At 43.9% G+C, this 19,709-nt stretch overlaps 1 protein-coding gene across 1 annotated transcript in view; it reads right to left on the reverse strand.

Annotated features, from left to right (window-relative positions):
* pkn1a (protein kinase N1a) overlaps positions 1 to 19,709 on the reverse strand; it is a 198,207-nt gene that overhangs the window by 139,595 nt on the left and 38,903 nt on the right. Inside the window, exons 4-5 of the mRNA XM_041177068.1 lie at positions 8,127 to 8,256; positions 671 to 816 (exon numbers count right to left, since the gene is read on the reverse strand). Coding sequence (XP_041033002.1) covers positions 671 to 816; positions 8,127 to 8,256 — 276 coding nt within the window. The remainder of the gene's footprint in view (positions 1 to 670; positions 817 to 8,126; positions 8,257 to 19,709) is intronic.

The following is a 19,709-nucleotide window of genomic DNA, read 5'->3' on the forward strand; positions in this document are numbered from 1 at the left end:
AATCATTCAATTCTAATAGTTGATCATCTTCAAGAGAGAAGACCAATGCAAAGCACTCGTTTCAAGTTTCTGTCAAACCAGCAAGTCCTTTGTAATCTGAATTTGAACATCCTCCAATGGCCAGTACATTCTTTCACATTTCTCTACGCTTTACATAACCAAAAAGAATTTTCCTATTCCTTCCACCATTGTCTATGATCCTCTTTTCCATTCGCCTGTTAGCTGATCAATAGCAACCTTCATTTTCTTCAGCTGAACTAACTCTGTTCAGTTGAGTATTAGGAGCCTTTAATTTACACAGATATTTCTATTTACCTAACCGGTCGAGAACCTTGTCTTTTTCTCACCCCAACCCCTTCTTTTGACTTCAGATACATATCTATCTTCCGTAATACAAGCCTAGAGTTTCGAGATAAACAAAGGGAATATGGGAAAATCAATTAAACTGGCCACACTAAACAGCTGTAGAACTACAAGTTGTAGTGAGCAATAGAGCGAATTACAAAGTAATTCTCAGTGACAGGTTCTGATGCATTTTAAACACAAGCTCAAAGCCACAGTTGTGTGTGAGACAAAATGAAAGCCAAAAGCGGACTGATGCCAAGCAACACCAAGTACACGACACGTAGGGAGGTCGCTTCCAAAGAACATTTGCTTTCTGATTCTTTACCTCAGACAGTGCTTTCTTATCATGAACCTTCCCCGACCCCAGCAGGCGAAGCACGTTTTTTGCCCCTTCCGACACAGCATGTTCCACACGAAAGTGATGCCGCAACTCTTCAATTCTCAGCTCAAGGAGGCTTAGCTCAGGCTTGGCTTTAGAAAGAAAAAAAAGAAAGGCCATATATTAACATATGCAAACATTCCTAAAGTAGATTCATCCCATCTTCGGAGAGGAGCAGCGCTCCTGTTCATCTTCATGGGCCACATATATGTGTTCAGTGGTACCTCAGGCTGCAGATCTCCATATTCCAACTTGCTAATTCTAACAGATCTTGATGCTCAATCTCATGTTTTCTCCACCGATATAAATAGCCCGTCCAAAACTCCCAAACAATAAAATACAAATAGGATGAACTAGACATAGAATTAAATACAAGTGAAATTTCCAGTGCATTTGGACCCGGGCACACATTTAATCAGTATTGTTCTTAGCAGAATTAGGTCCAGGAATCCTACTGCTACTTCTGATCAGTAAAGTATAATACGCTACCACTATATCTGTAGAGATAACAGGGAATGGACCCCATTTGACACTCTACAGGGAGCAGGGTGTAAGCGTAATCCACACAGGGAACATAGTGCAAAACAAAATGTTGGTTATATTCAGCACCTCAGGCAGCATTTGTGGGGAAGAGTAACACAGATGACCATTTTTCAGAACAGGGCTCCAGACCTGCTCCTCAACTGTTTCGCTTTCCACAGGCGCTGTCTGACTTGCCGAGTATTGAGCCTATTTCAGATTTCCAGGCATCTGCAGCATTTGATTTTTGAGCTGGAGCAGAGTATGAATCCTGTGTGACGCTATACAGGGGGCAGGGTGTGAACCCTATCTTACACTGAAAAGGCGTGCAGAGTGAAATATTTATTTTATCAAAGGAATCACAGAGGGAGAAGAAACATGGTTATCTCATACTCCGTTTAATTTACAGGTTTATCTGCATTACAAGTAAACAAACCATTGGAAGAGCAATCTTATTCTGGTCAACTCATTCTGTTTATGTCATCTGTTGAGTTGTGCAAACACGAAGGAATCGCGTCCTGGGGGTGACAAAGCACTCAGGCTACTTCTTTCCAATTTCCATTCCCAATAATGCCACCAGCACTCCCAGTTTCTAAACTTTACTTTCGAAAAAGAACCCCAAGTTATAAAACAGTAGCTAAACAAGCTTTTAATGTTAGAACGTCTTGTTCAAAGATTTTATGTTCATTTTTCAAAATACTTCCTAATGTTTGAGCAGAGTTTCTTAAGGGCCTACCTACTTGTACACCAGCTTTGAAAGACAGATATAAAATATCATTATAATCTAGCTTCAGCCAGAAAGCGCTGATTTTCCTGTAAAAAGTTGCCGGAGTGGCATTTATCAAATGCAGTCTCTAACTCTGGAATTGTGACCCGTTTTGACTCTAAATGGTGGGATGCAGGGACCCCATCCCTATTTCACAATTTTCACCATGGGCTCAAATAGAGTTCAGGAGGGAATAAAGATGGTTTCGTTCTCACACAACCCAGCAGCTTGTTGGAGAATAGCAGTGGAAGCAACTCCCTCAACCCAACTTGGATAGGGGTGACACCCTGTATGGGCAGCGAGGCTCCATCTCTTCTGCTTTATAAATCGATCTATTTACTGCAGAACAAAGCAAATGGAGAGATCACAGTGAACAGCACTGGAGTCCTGACTAAACACAGCAATAGATGTAGATTCATACACCTTCTCCTGATTTCCAGAGCATCAAAGATGAGCAGCAATAAGCATTCAGAAAATTGTTTTTGTGGGGGGCAGGGGATGTGGACTGGGAGAGGATTTTTATATTTTTAGGAAACTAAATCAGCTTGGGTTTTCTTATGTTCCACTAGAGCACAAAGTACCAAATTCAAACCCCAGCTCAATTTGGAAGCAAATTGCAGGGATGCTGGGTGTTCCTGAACAGCATCAGAGTGTATGAAACCTTTAGCAACACTTTTCAGAGAAGCATACTGAGGCAAGAAGTTGTTATTATCTCAGCCAGCCCCTGCTCTGATATTTTGAAGTCTAACAGCCAGTTTTATTTTTGAACCATTTCCCCCCAGAAGCAGTTCTGAAACTCAGCTGAGCTGCCGCAAACTCGCTTCACCCAGTTTTGACCTGGGACACAGCTGAGGATCTGCCACATTATTGCAGCAACACAGCTCAACTGTGACTCAACGTCCCTAACCACATACTCTGCTAGTGCTGGGGGACACCCGATGACCATTAACACAACAGCCATCGCTTAGACCAGAACAAACTAGGTGACAGTACTATTTACCTCGGGCAGAACCTTTGACACCCAACCTACATTTGCAGCAAGGAGAAAAACAGACTTAAGACCTGATACTCAACAGCCACCCAGTAATAAAAAAGTAGCAATAAAACCGGACCACAGATACTGCCATGCAACACAGGACTTTGAGTATGCTAAACAGTGGAAGCAGCAGTTAACAGACAGAGCTAAGCAATCCCAACAGCAACGGATCTGATCAAAGCCCTGCAGTCCTGCCACATCCTGTCATTAATGGGGACGGACAATTAAACAACTAATCAGAGCAGGAGGCTCCACAAAACTCCCCATCCTCAAGGATGGAAAATCAGTGCAAATGACACAAGGCTGAAACATTTGCAACAAGCTTCAGCTGAAGTGTTAAGTGGACGATCCATCTCGGGCTCCTCCTGACTGTCACAGATGCCAGTCTTCAGCCAATTTGATTCACTCCAGTAGACAGACACTGGACACAGGAAAGGCCATGGGCCCTCAGAACATCCTGCCTGTAAGTACTCAGAACTGTGCTCCAGAACCAACCCCTAGCTAAGATGTTCCAAGTACAGCTAAATCACAAACCTTATGATATGGAAAATTGTCCAGGTGTGTCCTGCCTACAAAAAACAGGACAAATCCACTCTTAATAATTGCCTCCCAACCAATCTATCCCAGCTAAACGGCACTTAACCAGCAAAATCTGCTCACTGATGCTCCGTTTGGGTTCTGCCAGAGCCACCGAACTCCAGACCTCACTAAACTCCAGACCTCACTACAGCCTTGGTCCAGCCACAGACAAAACAGCTGAATTCAAGAGGCAAGGTGAGAGTGACTATTTCACCCCTTTGCTATTTCTACTTAGTTCTGTTGAAGGGTCATGAGGACTCAAAACATCAAATTTGCTCTTCTCCACCGATGCTGCCAGACCTGCTGAGTTTTTCCAGGTATTTTTGTTTTATTGTGAGAGTGACTGCCCTTGACACGAAGGCAGTATCTGACCAAGTGTGGTATCAAGAAGTCCGAGCTAAATCAAAGAAAATGGGAATCGGGAGAAATTTCTCCACTGATTGGGCTAGCACAAAGAAAGATGGTTGTGATTTTTGGAGGCCCCAAAGCATCATTGCAGGAATTCCTCAGGGTAGTATTTTAGGCCCAACCATCTCAACTGCTTCAATGATCTTCCCTTCTACTCAGATACTGAACAGTCCATGCCCAAACGCACAAGTCCTGGACAAAATTCAGGCATGGGCTGACACTTATGCTACACAAGCGCCGGGCAACATCCATCTCCAACATGAAAGAACCTAATCCTCTCTCCTGGAAATTCAATGGAACTACCATCACTGAATTCCATACCAACATCATCCTGGGAGTCACCATTGACTGAAAGCGTGACTGGACCAGCTATGTAAATACTGTGGCTACAAGAGTAGGTCAGAAGCTGGGAATTCTGTGACGAGTAACTCACCTCCTGACTCCCCAGAGCCTGTCCACCATCTACAAGGCACAAGTCAGGAGTGTGATGGAATACTCCCCATTTGCCTGGATGAGTGTAGCTCCAACAACACTCAAGAAGCTCAACACCATCCAGGACAAAGCTACCTGTGTGACTGGCACCCCATCCATCACCGTAAACAATTCACTTCCTCCACCAGCGACACACAGTGGAAGCAGTATGTACCACATACAGGGTGCTAAACAGCAACTCGCCAAGCCTCCTTCGACAGCGCCTTCCAAACCCACAACCTCCAGCACCTAGGGAAGGGAAGGAAAATGTGTGGGAAAAGCACCACTTGAAAGTTCCCCTCCAAACCACACACTATCCTGACTTGGAACTATACCGTTGTTCCTTCACTGTCGCTGGGTCAAAAACCCAGAATCCCTCCCTAACAGCGCTGTGGGAGTGACTGAAGCAATTAAAGGTGGCAGCTCACCACCACCTCCTCAAGGACAGGCAGGGATGGGCTTTCCCAGAAAAGCTCACAGACCATGAATGTATTAAAAAATGTCATTCTAATGAATCACCCCAATGATCTACATCAGCTGCCAGTAAAGCAATGCCTCGATTTTAAAATTCTGATCCTGATTTTCAAATCTCTCTAAGGCCTTGTCCCTCCCTAGCTCTGTTATCTCCTCCAATCCCACACCCTCTGTGATCTTTGAGCTCCTCTAATTCTGGCCTCTTGAGTGTCCTGATTTCAATCATTTCACCATGGGTGCTCTGCCTTCAAACAGCAAGCACCTAAGGTTTGGAATTCCCCATCTTTACCTCTCTTTCGTCCCTCTGAGATACTCCTTAAACACCTCTTTGACCAAGCCTTGAAGAACTCCTTTTTGTGGTTCAGTGTCAAATTTTGTTTCATAACATAGCTGTGAAGCACCTTGGGGTGTTTTGTAAGCTATGGTGCTATATAAATACAAGATGCTGTTGTTGGCACTGCTGAATGAACATCATCAGGAATCACCCTATGCGCATAATATAACATGAGACAGTATTCAATAAATGTTATTACATACATGTCATCAGACACCAGCTAATTCATATCATCAGTCACCACTCCGTGTCCACTCAACACCAACAATCAGTAAGTAATTGGACAAAACTCAATATCTAATTAGACAGCAATGCGACATTCAAAAAGTGCTCATCTTAGATCAGGGAAAAAGTGATAAGGGAAAACTAGTGGGACTTAAAATATTTTTATTGTTAAGAGTGGGACGCTTCATAAAATGTTTTTTTACACTATTTTAACTCAAGGTAAAATGGAGCACATGACTTCTTCCTAGTTCTGCCTGGCGATAAGTCAATGTGACCTGGTTGCCATGGGGACTAGGGGCCCAGGTCAAGTCCTATTGAAATCCAAGTGCCAGCTTTCACACCTAAACACAGTGGCAGAAGCAGCTGGCTTTGTACAAACCTACATACCTTCAGGCAATCAGATTCGGAGACCCTGGACACAGAGAGTGAGAGAGTTCCAGAGAGAGACAAGCAACTGCTGCACACAGCAAGGGAAAACACTGTTTTCTGCTAACCACCAGGTAGAATGCAGGCAGGAGCACATTCTCTATTCGAAGAGACAGAACAGTAGAAATTGAAGGACTCTGGAAGGTTCGCCTTGGCATAGCTAAGAGGAGTGGCCAGAGCGGGCTTTGCTGTTGGAAGTCAGTTCGGAGATTCTCAGAAGACTGAGGGAAATGACTTTTGATGGATATTAGACATAATGACTCATCAAAACGGGGAGGACTGAGCCCACTGGAAGCTGAGAGTAACTTTGGACTGGTTCCTGTAAAGACAGCAGTTCCGCAGGGAAGTCTGGTATAATGTATAAATGTGGCATGGGGGCTTTCAGTTGTGTTAGGGAGTCAAAGGGGGGATATCTTTTCTATAATTTACTGTTTTAGCTGCCTACTAAGTAATGTTTACTCAACGTTGGTTTTAGTAGTTTGTTGCAGCAAAACTTTAAAACATGAAATTTTGTTGTATGATCCTTTTGAGTCAGTGAGATTTAAAATCTCTTTTTAAAAGTTATCGGACTCTTTGGGATCATAACACTGTACACAGGACCTGATGGTCCCCACCCCAGATTGGTGAAAGAAGTGGGTGAGAAAATTGAAGAAGCTCATTTAATGCTGGCCTATCTGTATTACCTTCCAAATTCCACAGTGCTGATCCCAAAGTTAGTGAATGGATAAAGCGTGTATAATGCCTACCTAAGTTTCTTGACACTTATGACATTTTTGACTTGTATTCATAGCTTATATTCTGATATTGCCCCGTCTTTAATTATATCACTTGCGCATTTATGGTTAATAATAATCGGACACTATACAATCAGACTCCACTCAATGCCCGTAATCAGACACAATGCAATGAGGCAAGAATCAATGCACAAACAGCATATGACCAAACTATATAAAGTATAGAGTCAGATAGTATGTATCAACAGTGCTCAATTCGTCTCATGGTTCAACCCAGTGATGGTGTGCAATCGAGATCAATGCTCATAAATACGATCACAATCATTTCATTTGGTACTATAAACAGGTTGGTAGCCTTCCACAGAAAATCTCCGCAGGAACCTTGCAGCTAAATGCATTTAAGTTACAAGTGCATTAACATCCAATGCTGGGCAACATCTTCTTCTACTGTGTCTAATTAAGATCAATGTCTTACTTTGACATCCCTACTAAAATGTTAATCATCAAACGTATTGATCTGACTGAAGATTCTAAAAGGGCTGGTCAAAAATGAAGGGTTATCATAAAAAAAAGGAGAAACTGGTTCCACTGGCAGAGGCTCAGTAACCAGCATATTATTTATTTTGGCCTGAATGCACTGCCTCAAAATGGTGGTGAAAGCAGCTACACCTGTAACTTGCATAAGAAAACTGAAGTAACCATTGAAGGAAAGAATATTCTGAGTCTATGAGGAAAAAGCAGGAGGGTGGGATTAATTGGATAGCTCTTTTAAAGAGTCAGCATCGGGCACAATGGGTTCAATGGCCTCATTCTCTGCTATTATATTCTATGATCCTCTTTACGTGACATTTACTTGCTTCCACCATCACAATGCGCTCGGTATTTAAACATTTTTCTAACTTTTAATCATTAGCCTGTTATCAATTAAAATTTTTTAGTAAGTTTTTATTTCTTTAAGAAGCATAAGCTGCAATATTTGAATGAAATCAATTCAGCCTATCCTGCCCCATCCGAAATCTGCAGCAAGAATCTCATTAACCCCTGGTGGGAACTACACTGATCTGAATCCAGAATTTCTGTGTCGAATGGAGAAATCACAAGACAACTGTCTGGAAACCATATTCCTTTGAGATGCAATTTTTCGACATTGTGAATGAGATTGAGAAAGGTGGAATCCAATAAATAATCCAAACGCACACCTGCTGTGTTCTGCATTTTCAGTATTTCACTACAAAAACATTCCAGGTCTCTTCAGCACTTCAACATTCACCCAAACTGCATCAAATGTCAGCAAACTGACATTTACTTTGCTCGTGAGAATGCCTTTATAATTCACTCATGCCAGTGAAGCTTAGAAACAATGGGATCACACACTTCTGGAACACATCCAACATCTACCATTAGCACAGAGTCGTCGCGCCAGCACTTACCTTGGCCATCCTCAACTTCTAGATGCAACTCGTCTGCCTGCACTGCTTTCCGGACCTGCATACGGATCACTTCAATTTTGGTTTTACTGTCCTGCAGCATCTGCTGAGCAGTGGACAGCATCTTTCGATCCTTAGGGATTAAAACAAAAGGAAAAATCAAAGGCCTTTTCACTTCACAAGGAGCAAAACGTGTTTTCTCAAAATGACTGTGCTGTTTATCACAATGTTGTCCTTCGAAAGGGTACTTTGACAATAGGGTTCGAGATGCATATATCCAGGGATCAATGACAGTACCAAATAGGAATGGGTAGTGGAATTCCAGGTTCTCCTGACGCTGAAATTGTGAAACAATCTGCATCCAACCAGGTAAACTGCAGAACCTTTCGCTGGTTTCTGCATTTCCTGTGTCTTCTGTTCCATCATTCAAATCAACTTGGACTGCAGCAGTTCAAGCAGGCGGTTCACCACCACCTTCTCAAGGACAGTTAGAGATCAGCAAAAAATGTTGTCCTTGACAGAAACGAATGAATCCCATGAATGAATAAGAAAAAAATGCTCTGTGTGAACGGCAAATGCTCTAATGCAGGGTGCTTCTCAACTGCACAGCACAGGCCAAGATATAAATTCATTATATATTTTTTTTAAAGCATCATCAGATTTTACTCCTGACCAAGGCGATGGATAGTGGTGCAGCTGCACGGAGTCACCTGCATCCTGCACAGGCCAGGGGAGCTGTGGGGTATCACTATCTCACAACAAACATTTACCCTGTATCCTACCAACTCGGGTTGCACAGCAGCCCAGAGCTCCAGTGAAAGAGAAATCAGTGGCACTTGGCCCAATGACTGCTTACATCATCAATTCCACATTCTGAAAAATTAAACACTGTGCAATTTCTTTTGGATGAATTTGGTTCATCAAGGAAACGGATGCCAGTGCAGGGTACCGGAACACTTCCTCCACTCTAGGCACCCACTGAGGACAAACATACACAAATCGGCATAAGTGCAGTAAAGTTCCCTCTCCGGGTAAACGCACCGCTTGCCGATTTAAGGTGGCATCTGCCACACCAGTTGCCTCCCTGGTGCCAGGGTAATGAAGCTGAGAATTGAACAAGAGATCTCAACGTGAACTGACTAGATTGTGAACGAAGTTGAGAAGCTGGGGAGTGTAAAAATTCAGTGCAGGAGGGGAAGGTGGTGCTCCTATGTGTGTTTAACACTTGCAGTGGTTTGCGGAAGCACAAGGCAGTATTTAAAACTCCGTTCAGTGTTTTGGCACTTGGTGGGAGTTTAAAAAAATGAAACAGACTAAAAATGAATAATCTATGGATAAACCTAGACTAAGGTATGGTAGGGCAGGTGGTATTACTTCACTGAAGTACAGTACGTGGGAATTTGTGGACAATAAGACCATCCCGAGTGAACACATCTGCAGTATACGCTTCTGCCTCAAAGTCATTGATCTGGAGTGCGAATTGGACAGACTCCGACACAGAGGAGGAGCAGCAGCAGTACCTGGACAGTTTCTTCTAGAGTTAGGTCACACGTCAGAGAGGTGCAGGTTCAGAAGGTGGCTGGTTTGAGAGATAGAATGTGATGTAAAGGCACCCAGCTAAGATAAGGTTGCATTCAAAAGGAATTTAGAAGGTTAAGGGGTGATTTGAACAGTTTTCAAGATATTAGGGGAACAGTTGTGCAGATAGAAACTATTTCTGCTTGTTGGGGAGGCCAGGACTAGGCTTGAGGTCCTGTTCGGAGAGTACTAGGAGCTAAGAAGTAAATTTTAAAAAAGGAACCTCAAGGATTATAACCTGGGAATTACCACCCAAGCCACAGGGATAAGGAAAAAGTGGACACATCAATATAAGATAAGTCGCAAAGAAATCAAATAAATAATTCATTCTTTACCCTGGGGAGTGTAAAAATTCAGTGCAGGAGGGGAAGGTGGTGCTCCTTTGTGTGTGACTATGGCCCAAATAAGTGTTCTTTATAAAAGCAACAGAACATTAGGAGCAAGGTGAATGAATTCAACCTCGAGGGTACAACAATGCAGCCATTCCTGAGACATGGCTGCAAAACGAATGGTACCAGGAACTGAACACACCGTGTTATAAAAGTCTATAGGAAAAATAGGGAAACGGGAAGAGAGAGGGGCAGCCCTGGTAATTAAGGATGACGTTACTTCAGTGATAAGAGAACAAGATGTAAGCAGACACCGGGGACTTTCTGGGTAGAATTAAGAAATAGAACAAGATTATAGTGACAGCTGTGTATCAACATCTGGGTAGCAGCTGTGAAGTGGCAGAGCACATAAATGCAGAGGTTAGACAAGCATGCAGCAAAGACAGAATAGTTTTAAAGAGCAGTACCTTCAAAGGGTGATAGAATCAGAATTATTCATGGGTACCATCCACCTTTGAGTTTAGCAACAGCAAGATATTTAGACTAATGCATCGATTAGTGCATCAGATGCAACCAGCTGAATGCAACATTGGGGAAATGGTGCAGGAGCGAGGGCTGCTGATTTGTTGAGTATTCTGACCAGTTCTAGAGCAGGAGGGACCTGACAAGATGGACAGGTAGCACTCAAACAAGGTTGAGACCATTGTCCTCACGGAAAGGATAACTGGTGCTGTTGAACGGGGTTTAAACTCATTTGGCTGAGGGAGAGGGCCAGGGTGAAGCAAAGAGGAAAAACAAAGTGTACAGAATATTGGGCGACACAAACAGCATTAGAATAAAGTTCATAACAAAAACAAAACATGCTGGAAAATCTCAGCAGGTCTGATAGCATTTGTGGAGAGAAAGACAGGGTTAATGTTTCGAGTCCGTATTGACTCTTCTTCAGAGCATTAGAATAATGCTGTTAGACTACAGAATAGCACAAAAAGAGGAGAGATCAGACAAGGGAACAATGTAATGTCAACTAAGGGGAGGTGTGGCAGCACTGATCAAAGATGCTGTGCTCGATTAGTAATGGATGTTGTCCTTTGTGGTTCCGGGAGAGCCAGCAAAATAGGAGTTAGGTTGTTGGAGTATATTTGAATTCAATAAAAAACCTGGAATTAAAAATCTGATGGTGACCATGAAATTATTGCTGATTGTTGTAAAAACCCATCTGGTTCACTAATGTCCTTTAGGGAAGGAAATCTGCCTCCCTTACCTGGTCTGGCCTACACGTGACTCCAGACTCACGGCAATGTGGTTGACTCTTAAATGGCCTAGCAAGCAAGCCACTCAGTTCTCAAGGGCATATAGGGATGGGCATAAATGCTGGCCGAGCCTGAAATTCCCCCATCCCATGAACGATTATCAAAAAAATACAATCATAGAATGACACAACAAAGGAATAAATTTGGCCTACTGTGCCTGGGTCAGTTCTTAGAAAGAGCTATCCAATTAGTTCCACTTCTCTGATCTTTCCCCATAGCTGTGCAATTTTTTCCCCTCCAACTATATATCCACCTGCTCCCAAGCCTTTTCGGGCAGTGTATTCCTGATCACAACAACCTGTTCTGTACAAAATATCCTTCCTCATGGCACCTCTGGTTATTTGGCAATTGTCAAGAAGCCATACCCTTTGCTTGCCAACCTCCTGCATCAGCAAACATCTTCTCCTTACTCTATCACATGCACCCAGTAAATCTCCTTAGCCCCCTTGACATCCTTCCATAGGTGTGATACCTGGAATACCCAATACTCCAGCTGGTATGTGTTTTAAACAGGTTTATCATATCTTCCTGACTTTTTTATTCTGTGCCTCTATTTATAAAGCCCAGTTTCCTACATGTTTCACTAACTGGTTTATTAAACCCTTCTGCCAACTTCAAAGACTTGTGCGTAGTACCTCTCTCTTCTTGCAAACCCCTTTAAAATTGCATCATTTAGCACCTGACGCTCCTCATGCTTCCTAAAACAAAATATTCACCTCACTCCCTTCTGTGCTGAATTTCATCTGCCATGTATCAACACGTTCCACCACCTTGTCCACCACCACCAGACACCTCTCAAAGTCTACTACAATGTTCCTCATGAAGACAATCTAATTTACCATTGCTTTGGCTAACTCTTCTTTGCTAAACACTGATGTATTTGTATAATGGGGAAGGGAATGGGAGAGACTTTAAAGAAATCATTGGCGTCTTCTCTTCACAGTAGAACTTCAAGTAATGAACACTAGTGAAGAAAAAAAGTACTGGGGAAATTAATGGGGCTGAAATCCAACAAATTCCCTAGGCCTGATTGTTTAGGAACCAGAGTTCTAACAGTAATATACATATTATTTTATTATAGATTAACTAGAAAAATTAATGTTCACCTAATTGTGAGGATGTGTGAGGCAGACAGACAAGTGTGTCAGCAGATCTTCTGGTAAGAGTAGCTACAAGTGACATGTGTAAATAATAACTTTAAAAATTCATTTAATTTATTCGGGCCATCATTAAGCAAATAAATAAAAAAGGGCAAGAGGTGGCAAGGCAGGGTTTGTGCTGGTACTGTAATATGAGAGACAGCAAGACTGTCCTGGATTCCCAGAGCTACAGGAAATGTCTGTGCCTTCAATCAGTCCAGCTCATAGTGGATGAGCTGAAGTGCCAATTACAGGCACTTCCAAACAGAAAAGAGGTGGTCGAGTTTTTGGATCATTTTATCCAGAGCAGAGTCACACTTCAGAGGAAAGCACAGGTTCAGGAAAAGGAGAATCTGACTGTTAGAAAGCAAAGCAGAAGGGACTTAGGAGAGGTTGAGGAAGAAGTCCCTTCGATACGGTCCTACCCAACAGGTACGGTGTTACTGACTACCTGGGAGAAAAACAAGAAAGACTGCAGGAGAACAGCCCAATACAGACACTGCGGCACAGGAGGTAGGTTGGATACAAAATTGGCTCAGTGGCAGGAAGCAACAGGTAATGTTGACAGGTGTTTTTTTGTGACTGGAAGACTGTCTCCAGTGGGGTTCCAGAGGGCTAAGTTCTGGATCCCTTGCTGTTCTGATAAATATCAATGATTTAGATTTACATGTAGTGGGCATACTTAGGAAGTCTGCAGATAGTATGAAAATTAGCCATGTGGTTGACAGTGCATAAGAAAGCTGTAGACTGCAGGAAGAGATCAATGGGCTGGTCAGGTAGGTAAAAAAAATGACCAATGGAATTCAAGCCAGTAAAGTGAGAGGTAATATATTTGGGGAGGACAAAGAAGGTAATGGAGTACACAACACACGGTAGGATATGGAGACGTTTAAAGGAACAGTGTGCCCAGTCGACAGATCCCCAAAGGTGGCAGGGCAGGTAGACAGGGTGGTCAAAAAGGAGTATGGGCTACTTTCCTTTACAAAAGCAGAATTACCTGGAAAGACTCAGCAGGTCTGGCAGCATCGGCAGAGAAGAAAAGAGTTGACGTTTCCAGTCGTCATGACCCTTCGGCAGAACTAGGTGAATCCCCGGAAGGGTTGAAATATAAGCTGGTTTATGGTGGGGGGGGGGGGGGGTGTGTGTGTGTGTGTGTGTGTGTGTGTGTGTGTGTGTGTGTGTGTGTGTGTGTGTGTGTGTGTGTGTGTGTGTGTGTGTGGTGGTGTTGTTGGGGGGGTGTTGTTGGGGGGGGGGGGTGGGGGGAGAGAAGTGGAGGGGGGTGGTGTGGTTGTAGGCAAAAGCAGTGATAGAAGCAGATCATCAAAAGATGTCACAGACGGCAGAACAAAAGAACACATAGGTGTCAAAGTTGGTGATATTATCTAAACGAATGTGCTAATTAAGAATGGATGGTAGGGCATTCAAGGTATAGCTCTAGTGGGGGTGGGGGGAGCATAAAAGATTTAAAAATAATGGAAATAGGAGGGAAAAAGAAAAATCTATATAATTTATTGGAAAAAAACAAAAGGAAGGGGGAAGAAACAAAAGGGGGGGTGGGGATGGAGGAGGGAGGTCAAGACCTAAAGTTGTTGAATTCAATATTCAGTCCGGAAGGCTGTAAAGTGCCTAGTCGGAAGATGAGGTGTTGTTCCTCCAGTTTGCGTTGGGCTTCACTGGAACAACACAGCAAGCCAAAGACAGACATGTGGGCAAGAGAGCAGGGTGGAGTGTTGAAATGGCAAGCGACAGGGTGGTTTGGGTCATTCTTGCGGACAGAACGCAGGTGTTCTGCAAAGCGGTCGCCCAGTTTACGTTTGGTCTCTCCAATGTAGAGGAGACCGCATTGGGAGCAATGAATGCAGTAGACTAAGTTGGGGGAAATGCAAGTGAAATGTTGCTTCACTTGAAAGGAGTGTTTGGGCCCCTGGACGGTGAGGAGAGAGGAAGTGAAGGGACAGGTGTTACATCTTTTGCGTGGGCATGGGGTGGTGCCATAGGTGGGGGTTGGGGAGTAGGGGATGATGGAGGAGTGGACCAGGGTGTCCCGGAGGGAACGATCCCTGCGGAATGCCGACAGTGGGGGTGAAGGGAAGATGTGTTTGGTAGTGGCATCATGCTGGAGTTGGCGGAGGATGATCCTATGAATGCGGAGGCTGGTGGGGTGATAAGTGAGGACAAAGGGGACCCTATCATGTTTCTGGGAGGGAGGAAAAGGCGTGACGGCGGATGCGCGGGAGATGGGCCGGACACTGTTGAGGTTCCTGTCAACCACCCTGGGTGGAAAACCTCGGTTAAGGAAGAAGGAGGACATGTCAGAGGAACTGTTTTTGAAGGTAGCATCATCGGAACAGATGCGACGGAGGCGAAGGAACTGAGAGAATGGGATGGAGTCCTTACAGGAAGCGGGGTGTGAGGAGCTGTAGCCGAGGTAGCTGTGGGAGTCGGTAGGCTTGTAATGGATATTGGTGGACAGTCTATCACCAGAGATTGAGACAGAGAGGTCAAGGAAGGGAAGGGAAGTGTCAGAGATGGACCACGTGAAAATGATGGAGGGGTGGAGATTGGAAGCAAAATTAATAAATTTTTCCAAGTCCCAACGAGAGCACGAAGCAGCACTGAAGTAATCATCGATATACTGGAGAAAGAGTTGTGGAAGGGGGCCGGAGTAGGACTGGAACAAGGAATGTTCCACATACCCCATGAAGAGACAGGCATAGCTGGGGCCCATGCGGGTACCCATAGCCACATCTTTTATTTGGAGGAAGTGAGAGGAGTTGAAGGAGAAATTGTTCAGTGTGAGAACAAGTTCAGCCAGACGGAGGAGAGTAGTGGTGGATGGGGATTGTTCGGGCCTCTGTTCGAGGAAGAAGCTAAGGGCCCTCAGACCATCCTGGTGGGGGATGGAGGTGTAGAGGGATTGGACGTCCATGGTGAAGAGGAAGCGGTTGGGGCCAGGGAACTGGAAATTGTTGATGTGACGTAAGGTGTCAGAGGAATCACGGATGTAGGTGGGAAGGGACTGGACAAGGGGAGAGAGAAGGGAGTCAAGATAACGAGGGATGAGCTCTGTGGGGCAGGAGCAAGCTGAGATGATCGGTCTATCGGGACAGTTCTGTTTGTGGATTTTGGGCAGGCCGTCCGAGGTTGGGCGACTATCAGGTTGGAAGCTGTGGGAGGAAGATCCCCAGAGGAGATGAGGTCAGTGACAGTCCTGGAAACAATAGCTTGATGTTCAGTGGTGGGGTCAGGGTCCAGGGAGAGGTAGGAGGAAGTGTCTGTGAGTTGACGCTCAGCCTCCGCGAGGTAGAGGTCAGTGCGCCAGACAACAACAGCAACACCCTTGTCAGCGGGTTTGATGACGATGTCAGGGTTGGACCTGAGAGAAGGGAGTGCAGTAAGTTCAGCGAGAGAGAGATTAGAATGGGTGAGAGGAGCAGAGAAATTGAGACGATTAATGTCGCGCCGACAGTTCTCAATAAAAAGATCAAGAGAAGGTAAGAATCCAGAGGGAGGGGTCCAGGTGGAGGGAGAATATTGGAGATGGGTGAAAGGATCCGTTGAACTGGGAGAGGACTCCTGCCCAAAGAAGTGAGCCCAGAGACGAAGACGGCGGAAGAAGAGTTCAGCATCGTGCCGAGCCCGAAATTCATTAAGGTGAGGGCGTAAGGGTATGAAACTAAGTCCTTTGCTGAGCACTGAACGTTCAGCGTTGGAGAGGGGAAGGTCAGAGGGTATAGTGAATACACGGCTGGGGCTGGGATTGGAAGATGGGGTGGGGACGGAGGGACAGGCAGGGGTGGAGGGTCCTAGATGGGTGTTGGTGTCGATGAGTTGTTGGAGCTTGCGTTCCTTAGCACTTGAGAGAAAAAGTTTCTTGTTGAAGCATCGGATGAGCCGAAGAATAAAATGAAACTGGGGGCACGCGCAGCGGTGCTGCTGGAGGGAGAGGTCGAGTGTGTTCATATGGCGGCGCATGGCACTGAGTGTGGATCTCAGAGTGTGACGGGAACAGCAGTCCGAGAAATGTTTTATGTCCCGGAAATACCTGTAATCCTGGGTGGGTTCGAAACATGAGGGGTGGAATTTCAGTTGAAATCCACGTGGGGTAATTCGGAGACGGAGACAGTCACTGAGAAAGGAGATATGGCTGTGAAAGCGGGTTTTAGTAAACACCTTGTCAAACACCAGGAGGGAAATGGAAAGCAATGAAGGTGAACAAGGCAAAAGAGAGATACGGAAATCTTGTCAGAGACGAACAGAACTTCTTCAAGGAGGTAGGCATTTCTTGAAGAGCAGTGGCAGTCAATTAAACACAGAGATAAAAACAAAAACAAAAAACTGCGGATGCTGGAAATCCAAAACAAAAACAGAATTACCTGGAAAAACTCAGCAGGTCTGGCAGCATCGGGGGAGAAGAAAAGAGTTGACGTTTCGAGTCCTCATGACCCTTCGACAGAACTAGGTGAATCCCTGGAAGGGTTGAAATATAAGCTGGTTTAAGGTGGTAGTGGGGCGGGGGGCGGGGGGGTGGTGGTGGTTGGGTTGGGGGAGAGAAGTGGAGGGGGGTGGTGTGGTTGTAGGCAAAAGCAGTGATAGAAGCAGATCATCAAAAGATGTCACAGACGGCAGAACAAAAGAACACATAGGTGTCGAAGTTGGTGATATTATCTAAACGAATGTGCTAATTAAGAATGGATGGTAGGGCACTCAAGGTATAGCTCTAGTGGGGGTGGGGGGAGCATAAAAGATTTAAAAATATTTTAAAATAATGGAAATAGGAGGGAAAAAGAAAAATCTATATAATTCATTGGAAAAAAACAAAAGGAAGGGGGAAGAAACAGAAAGGGGGTGGGGATGGAGGAGGGAGGTCAAGACCTAAAGTTGTTGAATTCAATATTCAGTCCGGAAGGCTGTAAAGTGCCTAGTCGGAAGATGAGGTGTTGTTCCTCCAGTTTCCTACTTTCCTTTATTGGTCAAGGCTGAGAATGCAAGAGCTGGGAGGTTACACTAGAACTGCTTTAAATACTAGTTATACTGCAGCTAATGTACTGCATACAGTTCTGATCACCACATTATACAAAGGACGTGATCACACGAGAAAGGGTACAGAAGAGATTTCCAAGAATTTAGAATTTTAACGATGAGCCAAGACTAAGAGGCTGGGTGTGTTTTCTCTGGGGTTGAGGGGAGATTTAATCGAGGTGTATAAAATTAAGAGACGTTGCGATAGATTAGATACGAAGGACCTATTTCCATTAGCAGAGAGGTCAATAACGAGGAACCATGGATTTAAAGTAATTGGTGGAAGGATTAGAGGGGAGTCGAGGGGAAATCTTCTCACCCAATGGGTAGGAGAGGCAGAAACCCTACTTTAAAAAGCACTTGGATATGCACCTGAGGTAATGTAACTACAGGACTACAGACCAAGAGCTGGAAAGTGGGATAAGACTGGATAGCTGTTTATCAGCAGGAACAGACATGACAGACAAATAGCTTTCTTCTGTGCTGTAAATCTTCCAATCAAAAAACGAAAGCTGTGATGGTAATAGGGCCACTTAATATCGCAGGCAGACACAAGAAATGACAGAAATATTAAATAATTCCTTTGCTTCACAATTTACAAGGGAAACAGGATAGCTGGACATGACATCAGATTAGATAACTGCATTTAAAATAAGAGGTGGAATATTAAGTAAATTAATAAACCTTAGAAGAATGAGAGGTGATCTTACTGAAATACATAAGACCCTAAAGAGACTTGTCAGGCTGGCTACCCAGAGGATGCTTCCACTTGTGGAGGAAACTAAAACTAGGGGAAACAGTTTAAGAATAAGAGGTTTCCCTTTTAAGAGAGGGATGTGAAGAAATTTTTTTCTCTCAAAGGGTTGTTAATCTATGGAATTCTCTTCCCCAGTGAGCAGTGGGTTAGACAGATTTTTGATGGACAAGAGAGTCAAGGCTCGTGGGGGGCAGACAAGAAAGTGGAGCTGAGACCACAACCAGGCCAGCCATGAGCTTACTGAATGGCAGAACAGGCTCGAAGGGCTGAATGGCCTAAGATAAAAGCCTTTGATTCAGACAGATTGCATCCACACATCTTAAAAAAAATCTAGGGACAATATAACAGGCATTAATAAACAAATTATTAGAACTGTTTGAGGAAAAAAGGTGTAATGCCAGAAGACTGACAGATAGTTAGCTAACATTATACCTATATCTAAGAAGGGGGTAGAAAAGGGAATTATAGGCCAGTCAGCTTAACATCAGTGCAGGAAAAATAAAATCCTTACTGAAGGAGAGAATAGGACCACATCTCAAAATAAAGAAATACTATAATCAATAGTCAGCATAGATTTCAAAAGGGAAAGGTTTGCTTTGAAGCGGTAACCAAGAGAGTAGAAGGGATAATGCATTAAATGTAACAAATTTTTTAAAGGCCTTGGCAAGATGCCCCGTAATAGACTAAAGATTAGTGTCGGGGCACAAGTGACAGAATGGTTTCAGTTTTGAAGCCAGCTTTCAAACCAAAGGTAAAGGTGTGTTAGGGATGGAGAGAGCTGGAGCAAAAATGTTTTCCCCTTTCCCCTCATCTCCCGCTTGTTTGCAACAAGATGTATGTTTTAGGAATGTGTAAGACATTTTGAGTGTTGGGACTTTAAAAAATAGATAGAAAACAGGCCTTCTTGTAAGCTTAAAGAAAAAATGGATTGTTTATTCACAAAACACCCTCAATGTAAATGCAACAAAAACACACACACACACACACACACACACACACACACACAGAAAGATGAGTTCTCGAGATGAAGCATGTAATAGGATTATTAACAGAGTAAAAAGAAACAAATCACGTGTTTTTTTTAAATTAGTCCTTTAAGATAGAAAGCAAGCAGGCCTGATGAAGTCCTTCTCTTGATTCTCTGAAGATAGACGGAGGCTGAAAGTTTCTAGATTTTCTTGCAAAGTCATGGCTGTGCTTCTATAGGAAAGAGATATATTCTCGCAGTGAGAACAAATTAGCCCCTCTCTCACTGCCTCAATTGACTAGTTGTTAGGCAGGGTTCTGTATTTTTTGCTGGGTGGTGGTTCCCCTTTGTGCTGTTTGTCCCAAACTGACAAGCTCCTGGCTGGTCCTTGGAATAATAAATTGTATTGTCTCAAGTCTGTTTTGATCATGTGACCATATTATCAATACTTCTATTATCCACACAGATGACATGATATTAGAAG

This window comes from Carcharodon carcharias, chromosome 30 (assembly GCF_017639515.1).
Source record: "Carcharodon carcharias isolate sCarCar2 chromosome 30, sCarCar2.pri, whole genome shotgun sequence".
Classification (NCBI taxonomy): domain Eukaryota; kingdom Metazoa; phylum Chordata; class Chondrichthyes; order Lamniformes; family Lamnidae; genus Carcharodon; species Carcharodon carcharias.